Source organism: Mytilus galloprovincialis, chromosome 8 (assembly GCF_965363235.1).
Source record: "Mytilus galloprovincialis chromosome 8, xbMytGall1.hap1.1, whole genome shotgun sequence".
NCBI classification, from domain to species: domain Eukaryota; kingdom Metazoa; phylum Mollusca; class Bivalvia; order Mytilida; family Mytilidae; genus Mytilus; species Mytilus galloprovincialis.
Genome location: NC_134845.1, coordinates 37,313,461 through 37,333,849, shown reverse-complemented (window position 1 = coordinate 37,333,849; position 20,389 = coordinate 37,313,461). Strand labels below are relative to the sequence as shown.

The following is a 20,389-nucleotide window of genomic DNA, read 5'->3' as shown; positions in this document are numbered from 1 at the left end:
ACTACAACTTTACGGACTAGTGTATTCCAAGGATTTCAAATTAAGGATGTATTTTCTCGCATTTAAACATCAAACAGTTTAAACAATTTAGTGTTGAGATATAAAAGAAGGTGCCATGACGTTATTCTAGAAGCGGTCCATTTCTATGAAAGAGGGAGGAATGTTATGAATATGGTATACTCGGAACTACATATAACTAGTCTTACTATTACCAATGTACATTCGGACAACTACCACGTCATATTAAGGAATTCCGGAATTCCCCATGGTATATTTGACAGTCATTACCCTAGTTGTTATCCAGATCGGACGTCCCCACATTGATGAGCGACCTATTAGACGACTAATGACTCAAGCATAGGATTGTTATATTTAGGTAATATAACGCATACACATAACCCTATAAAATCATTACATTATTATAACGTAGCACTGTTTGTTTATACTGAAAGTTTTAGTTCGTTAAGCTTTGTCAAATACTTATGCAATTTTTCTGTGATCGAACGAATCCCATCTCTTTAGCACTTCTCAGTATAGACCTAATAGTACATTCAATATTGCAAACATTGTCACTGATATGTATATATAGCCAGACCAAACAATCTGCTTTATGTCATTGTTGACCTGTTCCATGTTTAAAGGTGATGTAGCGCAGAAAACGATCTATCACAACTGGCAAGGCTAACAGAATCGATAGCATTTGTTTTCTATTTCGGTAGAACTGTATGTGTTTGATTGCTTGCTCTATTGTACATTTTGACCCAATCTTCTTATTAGACGTAAAGGTTTTCCATCTCTGACCTTTTGTGGCATGTCATCAGGGTATGGGATATCATTTATACCCATTAGCAATAGAGCCTATGTCTTTCGAATAGGGAACAGTTTCAACCTCAGACTCATATGGCGAGACAGCAGAATTTTTAATATGCCGAGAACGAGCCACAGGGAAATATCGTGCTAAGTATATTGACGGGAAAATTTTACGTGTTCAAAGGAATTGGGTACCGTTCAGCGATATAATACAGATCTAAAAATCGAACACACCCTGCTATTATGATATACACCTTGTGGGCCCAAGTTAAATCAACAACCAGTGCTTTTAAAATAATGCAGGATTTAACCAATTTTTTTTAAATTTTCTGGGGTTATTATTTTTTTTTTTTTTTTGGCCAGCCCACTATAGGATGCAACTGCCTAGCTACATGCCTGCATGTAATTTACGGCCGTGGTATGGCAAACATATTTTCTGGTAGTGTTCGTCGGACCGTGACTTCATTTTTATTGTTCATTAATTAAACAAATGTTAGGCTTCCTGGTCTAGTCTGTATCTCAGATACTATAAGCAATAGGCCAACTATATTTGGTGTATTTTATGATTGTAAGTTGTACATGTCTGTCTAGTAGGTATCATATAAATGACCTTATTTTCATGGTTCATCTGTCAATGTAAAGTTTTGGTGGTTAGGTTTATTTTTGTGAGTCTCGTCTCGAATATATAATCATTAAGGACAGCAGGTTGTTCTCTGCTTAATATCTCGTTTCATAATATGTGTATTAAGGTGTCTGTCTCATTGACAATTATTTCCGTTGTTCATATCTGTTGGATTAAATTGCTCCCTCACATATATATATATATATATTGGATAAAAACAGACTATCCCACCACATCTTTCTATATCTATATATTTCTTTGCATAATTTTATTCAACAATAATATTTACATATATAGACAATGTAATTGCGCTTTGGCACAGAGTATTCAGCAAATGAGGTATAAAAAATCCAGAAAAAGTACATAAAAAAGGGGTAAGCTGCCTATAATTTGTTTATTGAATTGTTATCGCATACAAAAAAAATCCGAAAGTTTTAGATTAGAACAAAAATAATAAGAGAATCCATTTCAGATTATTGTATGTGTTACTAAAAATGCAGCTTAATTAAAAGCAATGTCACCTTTATAATTTCCTTTGGAAAAAAAAGAAAAAAAAAGTTAAGTAACCAAAGAATATTATTGCACTTTGAGAAAAATAACATGGAATTAAGGTTGTATTTAAAATTTGAGTACAGTTTTAATAAAAGGAAAAATATTCAATAAAATATGAAAAAAATATAAATAAAATAGTAAATTTGCAAATTTTCTATCAAAACAAAATACAGATCTATAATTTAAAAAGTCCAATTTTAAAAAAAAGTTTTGAATTTTTTTAATCTGAATTTACAAAAACAATATGATGCATAAACTGCATTACTCTTGCTAAAATGATCTCAAATAGAAAATTTTTGAATCCCAGACCAAAATACCAGATCACGCCCGCACTCTTAAAAAAAGAAAATTTAAAATCCCAGACCAAAATACCTAACCCTTACCCTTTAAAAAGAAAATTTTGAAGCTCAGACCAAATGGTAACTATCTGATTTGTAGCAGGTCAAGTTTACGGTCTTGTTTCATACACGCCAGTGACTTACGACCTATTCATGCAAACAAGAGGTCGCACCCTGTCTCCAAATCATGTAGTACTGATGCAAAATTTAAATTCTGTGCTGTTTTGGTTAAATTTAATTCAACAGGTTTTAGAGCAATGCAGTTTTTTATCAGTAAATTAAAAAAAAATGAGATAAAAAATGAAAGCCCTTTTTCTCCACACTAAAAAAATATAAAAGATATAAACTGATTTTTGGATTTAAATTGAACCTTATCAGATTTTAACATGAATAAAAATTAGATCCCAGTGACCTTTTAATTTCTGACTTGCAATAATCTAAGAGTTCAGTATGGAAGGTTGAATAAATGGTTTGGCATAAAGGAAAAGATCAACCGATCTGACTTATAGTAATAATGTTCAGGATATTGTATTTTATAAAATATTTTAATTTAAAGAAAAATTCAAAAACTAAGATAAAGCAACATAGCATAAAAATACAGCTATGTATAAAACAATGATAAAAGGGCAGGATATATAAATAAATTTAAATTCTGTAAATTTGATTCCCTGAGATATAATATATACTGAAAATATCAAAACATAAACTTCACCAATCATAGATTACTAAATTGAAATGATTCAACATATATTCAGTATAAATGCTGAAAATAGTTTGACCTATATAGAATGATGTATGTATAAGTGTGAGAAATATGAAGAAGACTTGATCTAAAAACAAAATGGTGGTCTCTCCTGGTTAGCAGGTTTCCTAGCTGTACGCCTTTGAGCAGTTCTTCTGGATTCATAGGATTGCTTTGGTGCAATCTTGGATTTATCTATCAACTGGGATCCTTTAACAATATCAGGGAGCTTGAGAACCTCTAATTGTGTGCCCTCATCTCTCCTTGTAATTACTGGCTTATTCTTGTATATAACCTAGAAAAAATGGTAAATAGATTAAAGTGATTATAATAAGAAGTTTGCTTGCATATCACCTTCTTCCATTGGTATTTTTTCAGGAGACAAATTTACATATGATATTTCAAAGGGGAACATGCAGATTTGGTCAATGACACGTGGGAAAGTCTCAACCAATAAAATTATAATATATACCAGATTATAAACCATCAACATGATCAATATGTATAAACGGTGGAATAATACATTTTATTTTATCTGCCTTACTGTCCTCCAATCTGGTGATATTACCTTTTTTTTAAATTATTATTGTCCCTTTTTTTAATGACACCAGTCAACATTATATTTTATCTTACCTGCCTGACATCCCTCTTATTAGGTGATATTACCTTATTGTCCCTTTTATTAATGGCATCAGTCAATATTATATTTTATCTAACCTGTCTGACAGTCCTCTTATCAGATGATATTACATTATTGTTTCTTTTATTAATGGCATCAGTCAACATTATAATTTATCTTACCTGTCTGCAAGTCCTCTTATCAGATGATATTACCTTATTGTCCCTTTTATTAATGGCATCAGTCAACATTATACATTATCTTACCTGTCTGACAGTCCTCTTATCAGATGATATTACCTTATTGTCCCTTTCATTAATGACACCAGTCACATTATATTTTATCTTACCTGTCTGACAGTCCACTTATCAGATGATATTACCTTATTGTCCCTTTCATTAATGACACCAGTCACATTATATTTTATCTTACCTGTCTGACAGTCCTCTTATCAGATGATATTACCTTATTGTCCCTTTCATTAATGACACCAGTCACATTATATTTTATCTTACCTGTCTGACAGTCCTCTTATCAGATGATATTACCTTATTGTCCCTTTCATTAATGACACCAGTCACATTATATTTTATCTTACCTGTCTGACAGTCCTCTTATCAGATGATATTACCTTATTGTCACTTTCATTAATGACACCAGTCACATTATATTTTATCTTACAGTACCTGTCTGACAGTCCTCTTATCAGATGATATTACCCTATTGTCCCTTTCATTCATGACACAAGTCACATTATATTTTATCTTACCTGTCTGACAGTCCTCTTATCAGATGATATTACCCTATTGTCCCTTTCATTCATGACACAAGTCACATTATATTTTATCTTACCTTTCCGACAGCCCTCTTATCAGATGATATTACCCTATTGTCCCTTTCATTAATGACACCAGTCACATTATATTTTATCTTACAGTACCTGTCTGACAGTCCTCTTATCAGATGATATTACCCTATTGTTCCTTTTATTAATGGCATCAGTCAACATAATAATTTATCTTACCTGTCTGCAAGTCTTATCAGATGATATTACCTTATTGTCCCTTTTATTAATGGCATCAGTCAACATTATACATTATCTTACCTGTCTGGCAGTCCTCTTATCAGGCGATATTACGTTATTGTCCTTCTTATTTATGCCACCAGTCAACATTATATTTTATCATACCTGTCTGACAGTCCTCTTATCAGGTGATATAACCTTATTGTCACTTTTATTAATGGCATCAGTCAACATTATATTTTATCTTACCTGTCTGACAGTCCTCTTATCAGGCACTATTACCTTATGTCTCTTTAATTAATGGCACCAATCAACATTATATTTTATAATACCTGTCTGACAGTCTTCTTATCAGGCGATATTACCTTATTGTCCCTTTAATTAATGGCACCAGTCAACATTATATTTTATAATACCTGTCTGACAGTCCTTTTATCAGGTGGTATTACCTTATTGTCCCTTTTATTAATGGCATCAGTCAACATTATACATTATCTTACCTGTCTGACAGTCCTCTTATCAGGTGATATAATCTTATCTTATTGTCCCTTTTATTAATGGCAGCAGTCAACATTATACTTTATCTTACCTTTCCGACAGTCCTCTTATCAGGTGATATTATCTTATTGTCCCTTTCATTAATGGCATCAGTCAACATTATATTTTATCTTACCTGTCTGACAGTCTTCTTATCATGCTGGTTCCTTGGACCATTTAGTGTATCAGTTTTATTTGGATATGTTTTTCTGTTATCTCTTACAGAAGATGCTTGTCTCACAAAAACATGATTCTGCAGGATAGGTGTACTGTTGGACAGCTTTGGTTCTGGAGCCTTTATTCTCCTGTTGTTACCAATGTTAAAATCAGTGAAGTTTTCCTTGGCTAAAGAATTCATGTTTACACCTTTTCTTGGTGCTTTTGGTGCATTCTTCAATGGTGGCAAAACTTTGCGCTCACCAAGTTTTGACAGATCAAGAGGAGGAACAATAGGCTTTTTCTTCTTAGATTTTGGCACGTCTAGCTTTGAGTTTATGAGCACTTTATCCTTCTTCTTGAGTCGATCATGGCCATCAATGGCATGTGTAGTCGTATCAAACTTGATAGATCTAGTAGTAGTATCAATCTCGATAGCTCTAGGAGTAGTAGAATAAATATCGATAGCTCTAGGAGTAGAAGTATCAATCTCAATAGCTCTAGGAGTAGTAGTATCAATTTCAATAGCTCTAGGAGTAGTCGTATCAATCTTGATAGCTCTAGGAGTAATAGTGTCATTCTTGATAGCTCTAGGAGTAGTAGTATTATTCTTGATAGCTCTAGGGGTAGTAGTATCATTCTTGATAGCTCTAGTAGTAGTATCAATCTCAATAGCTCTAGGAGTAGTAGTATCATTCTTGATAGCTCTAGGAGTAGTCGTATCATTCTTGATAGCTCTAGGAGTAGTAGTATCAATCTTGATAGATCTAGGAGTAGTAGAATCAATCTCAATAGCTCTAGGAGTAGTAGTATCAATCTTCATAGCTCTAGGAGTAGTAGTATCAATCTTGATAACTCTAGGAGTAGTAGTATCAATCTCAATAGCTCTAGGAGTAGTAGTATCAATCTTGATAGCTCCAGGAGTAGTAGTACCAATTTTGATAGCTCTAGGAGTAGAAGTATCAATCTCAAAAGCTCTAGGAGTAGTAGTAACAATCTCAATAGCTCTAGGAGTAATCGTATCAATCTTGATAGCTCTAGGAGTAGTAGTATCAATCTTGATAGCTCTATAAGTAGTAGAATCAATCCCAATGGCTCTAGGAGTAGTAGTATCAATCTTGATAGATCTAGGAGTAGAAGTATCAATCTTGATAGCTCTAGGAGTAGTAGTATCAATCTCAATATCTCTAGTAGTCGTATCAATCTTGATAGCTCTAGGAGTAGTAGTATCATTCTTGATAGCTCTAGGAGTAGAAGTAGCATTCTTGATAGCTCTAGGAGTAGTAGTATCAATCTCAATAGCTCTAGGAGTAGTAATACCAATTTTCATAGCTCTAGGAGTAGGAGTATCAATCTTGATAGCTCTAGGAGTAGTAGTATCAATCTTGATAGCTCTAGGAGTAGTAGTATCCATCTCAATAGCTCTAGGAGTAGTAGTATCAATCTTGATAGCTCCAGGAGTAGTAATACCAATTGTGATAGCTCTAGGAGTAGAAGTATCAATCTCGATAGCTCTAGTAGCAGTATCAATCTCAATAGCTCTAGGAGTAGTCGTATCAATCTTGATAGCTCTAGGAGTAGTAGTATCGTTCTCGATAGCTCTAGGAGTAGTAGTATCAATCTTGATAGCTCTATAAGTAGTAGAATCAATCGCAATGGCTCTAGAAGTAGTAGTATCAATCTTGATAGCTCTAGGAGTAGTAGTATCAATATTGATAGCTCTAGGAGTAGTAGTATCAATCTCAATAGCTCTAGGAGTAGTAGTATCAATCTTGATATCTCTAGGAGTAGTGGTATCAATCTTGATAGCTCTAGGAACAGTAGTATCAATCTCGATAGCTCTAGGAGTAGCAGTATCAATCTTGATAGCTCTAGGAGTAGTAATATCTATCTTGATAGCTCTAGGAGTAGTAAATGCAGTTCCTGCTATAATCATCTCTGTAAAAAAAACCATTAAACAATAAAAGAAAACTTCAAGGTAAAGCATAGATTTTCAGATTTTTCTACAAGTGCAATGAACTGTAATTTTGTTCACCAAAATTTTTTGAAAAGATGATGAAAGTATGCATTTTGAGATAATTTCTTCTACAAGTGCAGTGTCTATAAGAATGAAAAAAATTGTAAGTTAAAGTATTTATTTTCAGATTTTTATTTTGCTTCTTCAAGTGCAGTCCACTTTTAATTTAATCACAAAAAAACTTTAAAAATATGATAAAATTATGCATCTTAAAATAAACAAATTTAAAAAGTATCATCTATAAAGGTGAACATTTTTCATTTTTCTATGACAAATATATCGGTATAAAAAAAATAATAACAAACAAAACGTGAAAATTTCAAACACAAAGTATTGAAAAAAAAAAATGTTTTCTCCTAATCTGTCTTCTGATTGGTTTAAAGTATTACTTTTATTTTCAATGTTGTCAATTTTTATGGCGACATGCCCATTCTGATGTTGTGTATTCATACGCCAACATGTGTGTACGTTGTTATTGTTAATATAAATAATATAAAACGTTATTTGAGTCTTATTTTTGATAGCAATTTATTTATAATGAATGGCAATCATTTATTTTGAATTTATTGAACCATAAAACTCATTTTTGACACAATCCGCTTCGCAGATTATTCAATGTGAAGAGTGAAAAATGAATTTTATGGTTCAATAAATACAAAATGAATAGCCATTCATTAAGTAAAATTACTTTCTTATTTATATAATATAATTAATAACAGTATGTTTCAACAAGAGGCTGTCACAACGACAGCAAACCAAATTTATTAACATTTATTTGTGTCCTGGCAATATCACAAGAACCATACATTGTAACTGTTGAATGGTGAAAGTGAAAATCGTCAATATCAAATTTGACCTCCATTTTGTCATCAGTATCAACATATTCAAATTTGAAAAGCTTGGGTTGAATGGTTCATGAGTAAATACAACATGAATGGAAATGTCATTTTTCGATCTTTCAAGAACCATAACCCCCTGAATGGTAAAAGTCAAAATCGACATTATTGTACTTGACCTTCATTTTTTCATCAGTAACAACATATTAAAATTTGGGAAGCTTTAGTTGAACAGTTCATGCGTAAATGCACGGACACGACTGGAAATGCCATTTTTCAATCTTTCAAGAACCATAACTCCTGAACGGTAAAAGTCAAAATCATCATTATTGAACTTGACCTTCATTTTGTTGTCAGTAACAACATATTAAAATTTTAAAAGCTTTGGTTGAACATAAAAAAGTAAATATTAAATAAACAACTCTCCTAATGCTCAGGTTGGTTGTCATATTGTGCAACACAGTTAATAATATGGGAAAAACATAGAACTTCTTTTGTCTTACAAAACACTGTCAAACATCCAAACATACTATCCGCACTGATCTGTGTCCACACTTGTATATATATATTTTTAAAAAAAGGTATAAAACAGCAACTATAAATGACACAGAAACAACCACTACCCATTGAAATCTCACAGTGCAGTGCATAAATTAAATTAAGACAGAGGAAGCATAAACAGAGAACAAACTGAATTAGGTTAATTGAAATGTTAGATAATAAAGACAAACATGCAACATCAAATAGAAAACATCTAAATTACCTTACATTGAACACTGAATTATCTCCCCTTTGCTGGAATTGTACAAATTATTGAAAAAAAAAAAAACATCATAAACAGAAAATGTTGACTTAATGAATATTGTATATTATATTACTGGTATCTTTTTAATTTTTCAATTATAGTTTTATTTTTAAATGCTATTTCAAAGCCTTTATCAAAAACTTGATCTAAACAAGTCTTTTACATAATAGTACAGCATCACCTGCCCTGAACTGAAATTTCTGCATATATCTTTATGCATCATTTAAAAAGCCATTATAACATAATTCATTGCAAAACACAAGTATAATCAAAACTCCTTTCCTTGAAACTTTGCTTTTTGTTTTTGTTTTCAAATACAATGGCAAAGCCTAAATCATAAACATTTTTTCATAGTAGTACAGCATAATCTCCCATGACCTGAAATTTCTGTATATCTTTATGCATCATTTAAAAAGTCGTTATAATACATAATTCATTGCAACACACAAATATATTCAAAACATCTTTCCATTTATACTTCGATTTTTTTCTATTAAGGTTTGCAGCAAAAAAACTTTTCTGAGAGATCTGACATTCTGACTTTATAGTGCTTATTGAAAAATGACAAAGAAACTTAAATGTAAGCTTTTTTAAAGCTAAAAATAGGGAGGGTAGGGTAATAGGAAACAGTAATACACATTTTATTTTATTTGGCCTAATGAGGATTACTCAAAATATATTAATGATTGTCTGTTTAAACCTTAGAAGTAAAAATAGGGACCAGAGGTCAAACAGTGAGGTTCCAAGGACAATGAGTCGATGACAATAAAACATTTCTTCATATATAACTGATAACAACTTTGTTTGATATACTATTTGATGTCTGAAATTGAAATATATATTGGACATTTTTATTTTCTATAAAAGTGTGGAACTTATTTTATATTGATAGAACAAATTAAACAGAAATTATCTGTGAAAAAAGTCAATCTCCCAGAAAATACTTCCTGTGATTCAAGTTCCACCGGAAATTTTTTTTCACAGGAACAAATTTTGGCTTATAGCAGTAGAAACTAATTTGACCACTTGGGTACTGAGGCCCCCTAATACAGTAGAAACATGCACAGCACTAAATTGAAGGGATGTATGTCTATCTCCTGTGTCTAACCAGCTTCATCCTAACTTCATGTTTATTAAAATCAGATTCAATGGTTCTATGTTTACTGAAAGTTGTTATTACACAGGACAGCTATTGAATATAATCAAAATCAACTGTAAATCTGGTCAGAGTGTCCTCTTTTGTACGCTTGATTGAAGTTTATTTTAAAAAATGGAAAAATTATTACCTCCATCATGTCCAATGTTTGGTGAAGCAATATGCACTGCAACTGGTAATGAAGTTTCTGTGGCCTCAATATCTACCTCATGTGATGGTAGTAATTTAACCAGCTCTGTTATCTTTGGTGACATTCTCATTCTAGTCACCTTCTCAACTTTTGGTGTTGTGGTCTGTTCGTCAATGTTTAGAGATGAAAATGATTTTATCACTTCTTCAATATCAAGTGGTGGTGGCGATGGAGAAAATTTGATAATCTCTTTCAATTGTGGTGATGGTGGTGTTCTGGTAGACTCTATAATATTAAATGAGAAAAATGATCTTATTACCTCTTCAAGTGATGTTGATGGAAATTGTATGGCCCTCTTTTCCATCTCTTGTGATGGAGTTTGTTTGACCCTCTCATCTGAGTAGCAAAATACTAGGTGTATCAATTACTGCTTTACTGCTTAATTAGTATGTGTAGACACATACTTTGTGACAATCTTACTTTATTGGTTAGTCTATGTAGCCACATACTTTGTGTCAATCTAACTTTACTCCCTATTATGTGTAGCCACATACCTTGTGTCAATCTTACTTTACTGGTTAGTCTGTGTAGCCACATACCTTGTGTCAATCTAACTTAACTGCTTAGTCTGTGTAGCCATATACCTTGTGTCAATCTAACTTAACTGCTAAGTCTGTGTAGCCACACACCTTGTGTCAATCTTGCTTAACTGGTTAGTCTGTGTAGCCACATACCTTGTGTCAATCTTACTTTACTGCCTAGTCTGTGTAGTCACATACCTTGTGTCAATCTAACTTTATTGCCTAGTCTGTGTAGTCAAATACCTTGCGTCAATCTAGCTTTACTCCCTAGACTAGTCTGTGTAACCACATACCATGTGTCAATCTAACTTTACTGCTAAGTCTATGTAGCCAAATACCATGTGTCAGTCATTCTATTTTTACTGCTTAGTTTGTGTAGTCACATACCTTGTTTCAATCTAACTTTACTGCTAAGTCTGTGTAACCACATACCTTGTGACAATCTAACTTAACTGCTAAGTCTGTGTATTAACCACATACCTGGTGTCAATCTTACTTAACTGCTTAGTCTATTTAGTTACAAACCTGTTGTCAATCTAACTTAATTGCTAGCATATGTAGCCATAAACCTTGTGTCAATCTAACTTAATATTGCTTAGTCTGTGTAGGTACATACCTTGGCTTGTGTCAATCTTACTGTTAGTTTAGTTTTCAATTACAGTTTGACCTACTTGGTATATTCAGGTTAGAACTAATTATTTTATTTAAACATTACAAACCATTTAAGTTTCAGACTGACAATTTACTCACCCTTTTCCTGAGCAAGGATCATGTCATCTACACTCTTCGGTGATGATTTCCGACGGAAAGACCGAGACTTGCGCCCTGGAGAAGGAAACACTGGCATTCTGAAACAAAATAAAAATGTTAACACTTTTTGTGATAAACCGCCTTAACCTATAATTGTGTCGTGTAAGCAGTCTATAATATTGTTTTGCTTGCACTGCCTTCAATAATCATTAATGGATAATGTAGCGGATCACATCATTCAGGCATCAAATTATATATAAGGCGATAACTCGAGTATGCGGTCTATAAGTATCTTTTATTTCTTCAAAATTACATTTAACTTTGGCTTCTTATACTTTATATCATATCAACCGATTCTCTACAATAGAATACAAATACACATAAACATACATCGTAAGTAAAAATATAACTTAAAACACTAAAATCATAATACTAAACAAACAATAAGAAACACTTTCTTTCACGCTTAATGAATAACTTGTTAAATTAAAAGTTAATTGAATAAATATTACTTTATAAATACTTTTACAATTCTTCATATTTCTTCCTTAAATAAATATTGTTCTTAAAAATGTACATAAATTATCTCTTACCGATTATGATCTCTCTATAAAAATAACGATGTGTCTCCGAATATCAAATAATTTGTAATGAATAAAAACTAGACAACGTAACTAACGTACGTAAAAGGCTAAACGTCATAAAACTTTAAAAACGGGAAATATAACAATTCATAAGAGCGCAACGTTACATGTATGCGCAAATACCCAAAAATCGTATCTACAAGTATTACAAATAAAATAAATAACTTCAGTAATAATAAATGAAGTAACCCAACAATTTGGAATTACATTTCAAATCTAACACTCCCCACCATGACATTTCTTAAAATTGTCATCACACAAAAAACTAATAAAATATCAATTAATTATTGTAAATTCTATTGAGAACATTCAAGTATGCATAATTTAGTTACTGGTCTTAAAAATTTTGACTCTTTTGTTTTGATCACACAACTACGTATAAGACTATCGCGGCTCCTAATGACATCAATTACTCGGCCCAATGGCCACTGTCCTCTCGATGTATGGTCATCTGCAACGATTACAATGTCGTCAATCTTTACATCTCGTTGTTCTCTTTGCCATTTATTTCTCTGTTGTAAAGTTGGCAAATATTCACGTAACCAACGTCTCCAGAATACATTGGCTAAGTATTGTATCTGCTTCCACCACCTTTTAGCATACACATCTTTCTCGTCAAACACCCCTTGCGGTATTGAAGTGTTGTTTTTCATTAGTAATAACATATTCGGTGTGAGAACTGGCAAATCTCGAGAATCATTACTGACTGCTGTTATCGGTCTATCATTGACGATTCTTTCGGCTTCAGCCATAAAGGTTAGTAACTGTTCATCGGTAAGCAGTTGTTCATTTGCAAGAGCTCTGAGAATTTTGCGTGTCGTACGAATCATTCTTTCCCATACACCACCACGATGACTAGCGTTTGGCGGATTGAAAGTCCAATTAATATCCTTGTGTGACATGTAACTGGATATTTTTGTTTTGTTCCATTGATCAATATATTTCCGAAGTTCCGATTCTCCACTGACAAGATTTGTCCCGTTATCACTATACACCGTTTCAGGTATGCCTCGCCTGCTCGTAAAACGTTGGAAAGCAGAAATAAAGGAATCTGTAGTCAAACTATGAGCTACTTCTATGTGAACAGCTCTTGTTGTCAGACATGTAAAAAGGCAACCGTATCTTTTAACGACTGAACGTCCAACTTTAACATTTAATGGACCAAAGTAGTCTATTCCAACAAAGGTAAATGGTGGTTTATCAGGAGTTTTCTGATCGTCTATAACAGAAGCCATCTTCTGAAAACAAAGCGGTGCTTGATATCGTCTACATCTTACACACCTGTTCAAAACTGTTCGGACAGTACTAGGTCCTTTTAAAATCCAATACTTTTCCCGTAATGATGCTAGCACTTGTGCCATTCCTGTATGACCATTTTGTTCATGAAACGACCTGATTATCAAAGTGGTCACGTGATGAGAATTTGGTATAATGACCGGACATTTGCTTAGTGACAAGTTAAGACGTCCCTTGACGCGCAATAACCCATCATGCATAACAGGATTTAAAGATGCTAAACGACTATCTTTCTTAACAGGATTTTGCTTTTCAATCATTTTGATTTCATTTAAGAATGATTCTTGTTGTACATGTATCAATATATACCTTGTTGCTTCCTGTAATTCATCAGCATTTAAGCTGTCTGTCTTTATTTCGTCGTCTCGTTTTAAGAAACGACGTATACAATATTTCTTGAAACGGATTAGCCATGCTACCACGGGGGGGTAACTTCGATATTTTTTTGGTAGGGGTGTGCCATTTTTGCCATAAAAAACGTACCCATTTTAATATAACATTCACTGAAATTCAGTACCTATAGTTATATAAATATTTAAGAAAGAATGACCTATACTTATATACAATATTTAAAATATGACCTCAATACGTTATTGAAGATCAAATCAGGAGACAAATTTCCGGGGTTCATTTGGGAACTTATTTGAAAGGTGAACTTTCAAATGAACTGACTTAATTTAATATAATAATTTACCATTAATAAGGTAAGATTCTCAATAGCATATTTATATATGATATGTAGATCCAGGAACATAAATGTTAGATATACTGTTCCCAGGTAGAGCATACCCCAAATCAATATACAGTTATCAAACGTAAATGCATTTTAATATAGGATGTCATTAAAAAGGAGGGTCATTCTTATATAAAATCTCGCAAAATTATGACCCATATTTTTGGCACATCCCCGTATACCCAATAAGAGGAAGTTACCCCCCCGTGCATGCTACAGTCCGTTGTAATACTTGCCAGTTTGAAAAGTATGTAATTATATCGCGTATCGAATCAGTTGTAGTTGAGTTAATCATAACGACCCTTTTGATCTCAATGTCTTGCTCGTCTACCGTTGATACAGCTTTTGGTTTCGGCCATTCATACGAGTCTTTCAACAAGAATTCTGGTCCATGGAGCCAAAATTTGATCTGTTTATTTTCTGTTGCAAGAATGCCTCTAGATGCTATGTCGGCAGGATTTGATCTTGTATCTACATATCGCCACTGACCTGGTGATGTCAACTCGTGAATGCTGCTTAATCTGTTTGCAACAAATGTTTTAAAACGACGAGATTCATTCTTAATGTATCCAAGTACTATCATAGAGTCGGTCCAAAATACTACGCTGTCAATCTTAATCTCTAATTCGTCTCTAATTATTTCGTAAAGTTTGCAAGCAACAACGGCACCTGATAACTCTAGTCTGGGAATCGTTGTCTGTTTTAATGGCGCTAAACGAGATTTTCCCAGAATAAGTGAACAGTTCACTTTTCCATTAGTGTCTACTAGACGTAAGTAAGCGCATGCTCCATAACCAATTTCAGAACCATCGCTAAATATATGAAGTTGAGCATCAGATATTTCTTTCATGTCTTTTGTCTTGAAGCATCTAGGTATTGATATATTTTCAATTTCTGGCAGTGTCGATTTCCATTTTATCCATTCTTCTTCTTTTTCTTTTGGTATAGGATCGTCCCATCCAAGCTTAATTGGCTGTTTACTTAGATCTTGTAATATAATCTTCCCTTTTAAAATGATTGGCGCTATGAGTCCCAGTGGATCAAATATCGAACTTACCGTAGAAGTTATTCCGCGTCTTGTCAGCGGCTTCTCCTCGAGTTTGACTTTATATTTGATGGCATCATCATTTACGTCCCATATTACGCCTAGTGCGCGATCGGTCGGCAAAGCTGTGTTTGACTTCAAAATTTCAACTGAAGGTGCTCGTTCCGAATTCGGTATTTCGTTTATAACGACTTTACTGTTACTTAACCACTTCGTTAATCGGAATCCACCACGTTTCATAATTTCTCGTAAATCCGTTGCAAGCTGAACGGCCCTTTCTTCCGTGTCCACTGACTTCAAGAGGTCGTCTACATAAAAGTTTCTCTCTACGGTTGATGCTATCTCTGTTTCAAATAACTCACCGTTGTCAATAGCTGTCTTTTTCAATGCGTATGCGGCACAACTGGGCGATGATGTTGCACCAAACAGATGAACCTGCATCTGGTAACATTTTGGCTGTACTTTTAAGTTTCCATTAGGCCACCATAAAAATCGTAAAGCATCACAGTCATCGTCTTTCACGCGGACTTGATGAAACATAGCCTCTATATCAGCAGCTAATGCAATGTGGTCTTGTCTAAATCTCATTAGAACTCCTACCAAGCTGTTCATAAAGTCTGGACCTTGTAATAATCGGCTATTTAGCGAAACATCTTTAAATTTGGCTGCACAGTCGAAGACTACTCTCACCTTTCCGGGTTTATGTTCATTTGTGACAGGGTGGTGTGGAAGGTACCATATGTGACTTGACTCATTACTTACATCAGTAACTTCCTTTGCATATCCTTTTTGTATATAATCACTTACCGTTGCTGTGTACATCTCATGCAGCTTCGGATCATGTGACAATTTGCGGTGTAATTGATTTAATCGAGCATGTGCTAAAGGCAAATTATTCGGCAATTTTACATTTTCATCCCGCCACGGTAATCCGAGTTTATAGTGTCCATCTTCATAGGCTATTGTTGACTCCATTGTTTTCAAGGCGCGTTTATCCTCCAGAGACATGCATACTTTTTCCGTGCTAGGCTGATCGAGAAAATCAGTGGTCCAAAGTCGCTCTAACTGCTGCTGCAAAAGTACATTATCTGCATGCTCAAAATTGATGTTAACTACATCACTGGTGCTTGTGTTGTTGATTGGTCCTCTAACGATCCATCCTAAGCGTGTTCGTACGGCATATGGCTCATAACTACTTCCTGAACGCACTTCTATGGGAATATGTGCTTCTGGTGTATCGGTGCCTATTAGAAGCAGAACTTTATTGCTGCTTATTTCTGGTATATAAATATCTGACAAGTGTTTAATACTCTTAATATCTTTATTATTTGCGGCTGAGTGTGTCGATATCGGTAGATTTTTAACTGACCATACCTTACTAAGTGTTATCGGACAGTTGCTGCCAACTGATTGTACATGTAAGTCAACCTCTTGACCTTCATGTCGGACTCGCTGTGCTGTTGCTGTTGTCATTTTAAATGTAACCGGTCTACTTTCGGTTTCTAGCATTTTTATCAAACGCTCGTCACATAACGTTTTATCCGCTCCATCATCAATCAAGGCATAAGTTTGACAAGTTTTTCCATTTGACCCTTTAACCTCGACGGGTATAATTCCTAGACAATTCTTAATAACTGTCCCGGCGGATGAACAATGGATGCCTACCTTTGTAGCCGTGTGATCAGTGTTGTTATTTTTACCCCAACTATGCATTAAAATGTGATGTTTAGAGTTACAATTTTCTACAGTACACATTTTAGCTTTTCTACAGTCCCTTGAAAAATGTTTACCCTTTAAACAATTAAAACATAGCTTAGCAGTTCTTACAAAATTGACTCTATCGATTAAACTCATAGACTTGAATTTTACACACAATTCTAAATTATTACATGTACCATTACAACAAATACATTTATGATCTTGTGTCGTAGCCTTGCTGTCATACATATTATTAGAAGCAAATGTAGATACCTTTTCTCTTGTATTCATATCAGTACGTTTGTCTATATCTTTTCTATATGTATTTGAGTTTTCTCTTACGAGATCTAGACCAAACATTGACGAAGCTAGACGAGACTTTTTATCAATAAAATTTGCTAAATCAGAAAATCTAGGTTCTCTACCATTTTCAGTAATGGAATGAGCAATATCAACCCATTTTACCCTTAAATGCATAGGTAAACGCTTTACAATCTTTCTAAGATTATCAGTATTATCTATATCAGAAACATATCCTAATTGTGATAAAGTTATCTCACACTTTTGCATTTCAAGAGCTAATTTTGAAAGTGACTCAAAATCTGACGCCTTTATCGGGGCACCATATACAAGATTTTCTATATAAGACCTAACTATCATGTGTGACCTGCCATAACGTGAGTGTAAAATAGACCTAGCACGTTCATAACCCTTTTTCTCTAACAATACACAATCTTCAATCGAAGATTTAGCCTCACCTTTACAATACTGTATTAAATAACTTAACTTTAACTGATCATCTGTAACTCTACATTCAACATTCGTTTCAAAGTTCTTTATAAATTTGCAGTAATCTGTGGGTTTTCCATCAAAAGTCAAAAGTTCAGGTTTAGGTAGATTGAATCCTTCTTGTAGTGTTGATGCTAATCTTTGGAATGCAGTATCGATGCTGCTGCTTGACTGTAAACTTCCGGCAGTGGTGCACTCTATCCTTGAAACGACATTTTCTGTACTCTTTGTTGTAACATGTTCCTTATTATTAAGTGTCTTATTTTCTGTGTTAAATGGCACGTTTATGTTTTGCTGGTTCTTAAATGTTACCTCAGTATCTTCTTCTTCTTGCCACACAGATTCTTCTAACTTTGCTTCTTCTAGCTGACTTTTTCTTTCTAACATCTGTTCTTTCATTTCTATTTCTCGACGAGCGCGTTCTAGTTCTTGTTTTTCTTCCATTTTCTTCACTTGAACCTCGGCCTTTAAGCGGTTGGCCCTCGCTAGCTTCAGCCTATACTGTGTTGACGATGAAGTCCGGGACACCGACGTGACACGGCTATTCTTGTCTTCTTCATCTTTTGCAATTTCTGGTTCGCGCATCCACTCATTGAATCTTTCACGAAATTCTGTAAAGTTTTTCTGTGAACTATCAAAGTTCATTTCTAGTGTTTCAAAAATATCCGAGTTTGTACACAAATCCAAACATTCCAGATGTGCAGTTTTAAATTGTTCATATCGGTCGCACAATTTTGTGAATAATGTTTTTACAGTTTTCATATTATCCCGTGAAATCATCTTTGTTTCTAATTCATTGTATAACTTAGTTAGCTGAGACAAATTAACTGTTCTTCTCTTCCGAGATTCTTCATACGCTTCTTCGCTATCCATCTTATTGGAGTAATCGAGAATTGTAGCGGATCACATCATTCAGGCATCAAATTATATATAAGGCGATAACTCGAGTATGCGGTCTATAAGTATCTTTTATTTCTTCAAAATTACATTTAACTTTGGCTTCTTATACTTTATATCATATCAACCGATTCTCTACAATAGAATACAAATACACATAAACATACATCGTAAGTAAAAATATAACTTAAAACACTAAAATCATAATACTAAACAAACAATAAGAAACACTTTCTTTCACGCTTAATGAATAACTTGTTAAATTAAAAGTTAATTGAATAAATATTACTTTATAAATACTTTTACAATTCTTCATATTTCTTCCTTAAATAAATATTGTTCTTAAAAATGTACATAAATTATCTCTTACCGATTATGATCTCTCTATAAAAATAACGATGTGTCTCCGAATATCAAATAATTTGTAATGAATAAAAACTAGACAACGTAACTAACGTACGTAAAAGGCTAAACGTCATAAAACTTTAAAAACGGGAAATATAACAATTCATAAGAGCGCAACGTTACATGTATGCGCAAATACCCAAAAATCGTATCTACAAGTATTACAAATAAAATAAATAACTTCAGTAATAATAAATGAAGTAACCCAACAATTTGGAATTACATTTCAAATCTAACAGATAAAAAAAATCAAAAACAAAAATTACCCTCAGCAAAGATCAGGAAATACAGACGGCAGATTTAATATCGGGAAATCGGGTTGAAAGCATCTCATCCTTACAAGTTATTTACTTGTATGATTTTGAAGCAGTAAAATGATGTTTAATATATAAAAAATAAATAAACACGTGATGTTTAAGACGCTGCGGTAGTTTTCTTCAACTTTAGCTTATGACAGCTAATTTTTATTTTGCTCCTCGTTTTTCATATTCAACAGCAACACCAAAAAATAAAGTCTGCAAACAATGAAACAAGTCCGTATACAATAACGTAGGAGCCATAACGTATAGCCTATAGCACATGTAAATGAAATGTTTTACTTACTTGAAAAACGATGATGCGGCTCTGCAGCAATCGGAATCTTCGGTAAAACTTTTAAAATACTCTGAAGATTCTTTATGTTCTTCTGCTACGATGTCGTAGTTGTGGAAGAATGACCTACTATGACGTAACAAGAAGTTTACTCTACGCGCAGGAATAAAATAATGCATGCAGGAATCTTAAAAGTATGATTTATGAACAGACTGGAGAACTGTTTTTGCTTTTCTGTCTTACAGTTTGACTTTTGTGAAGAGAAAATTTTATTTTATTTAAAGTAATTATGCAATTTTAATTAAACTCACTGATCTACAAAGTTTGGCGTAATAATTAGGTGATAAGTTCACGGATTATGACGTTTTTTGACGTTGACCTTTTGGATTGTCATGTAGAAATTAAACTGGTACCCGACCCGCGTTATTCACAATTCGCCATGATTGCTTGTTCGCCCCTCGCTATATATGAGCATTTGTATCCCAGTTAGAAGCTACACCAAGTTGTAATTGAAATGTGCTATAAAAACTCACTTGACAAAAATTTAATAATAATATCTTTATTTGCAAAACAGACAAAAACCAATTTAGGTTATGGCAAATACAAAACAAACATG

At 33.5% G+C, this 20,389-nt stretch overlaps 1 protein-coding gene across 1 annotated transcript; it reads right to left on the bottom strand.

Annotated features, from left to right (window-relative positions):
* Positions 1–1,669: 1,669 nt before the first annotated feature.
* Positions 1,670–19,919, bottom strand: LOC143041849 (uncharacterized). The gene is made up of 5 exons (XM_076213954.1): positions 19,786–19,919; positions 11,676–11,773; positions 10,345–10,629; positions 5,381–7,338; positions 1,670–3,359 (listed from the first exon to the last, which is right to left on the bottom strand). Exons 2-5 carry the CDS (start codon positions 11,770–11,772, stop codon positions 3,153–3,155), a joined length of 2,547 nt encoding a protein of 848 aa, XP_076070069.1. The 5' UTR covers position 11,773; positions 19,786–19,919; the 3' UTR covers positions 1,670–3,152.
* Between the last annotated feature and the right edge of the window lie 470 nt (positions 19,920–20,389).

Bases quoted from the DNA above. Each gene is read 5' to 3' on its own strand.
- LOC143041849 (XM_076213954.1), bottom strand. From the start codon at position 11,772: ATGCCAGTGTTTCCTTCTCCAGGGCGCAAGTCTCGGTCTTTCCGTCGG. The intron at 10,630-11,675 runs GTGAGTAAATTG...TTAATATTATAG, and splicing joins GATCCTTGCTCAGGAAAAGG to AGTCTACCAGAACACCACCA. The intron at 3,360-5,380 runs GTAAGATAAAAT...CATTTTTTCTAG, and splicing joins ATAAGAAGACTGTCAGACAG to GTTATATACAAGAATAAGCC.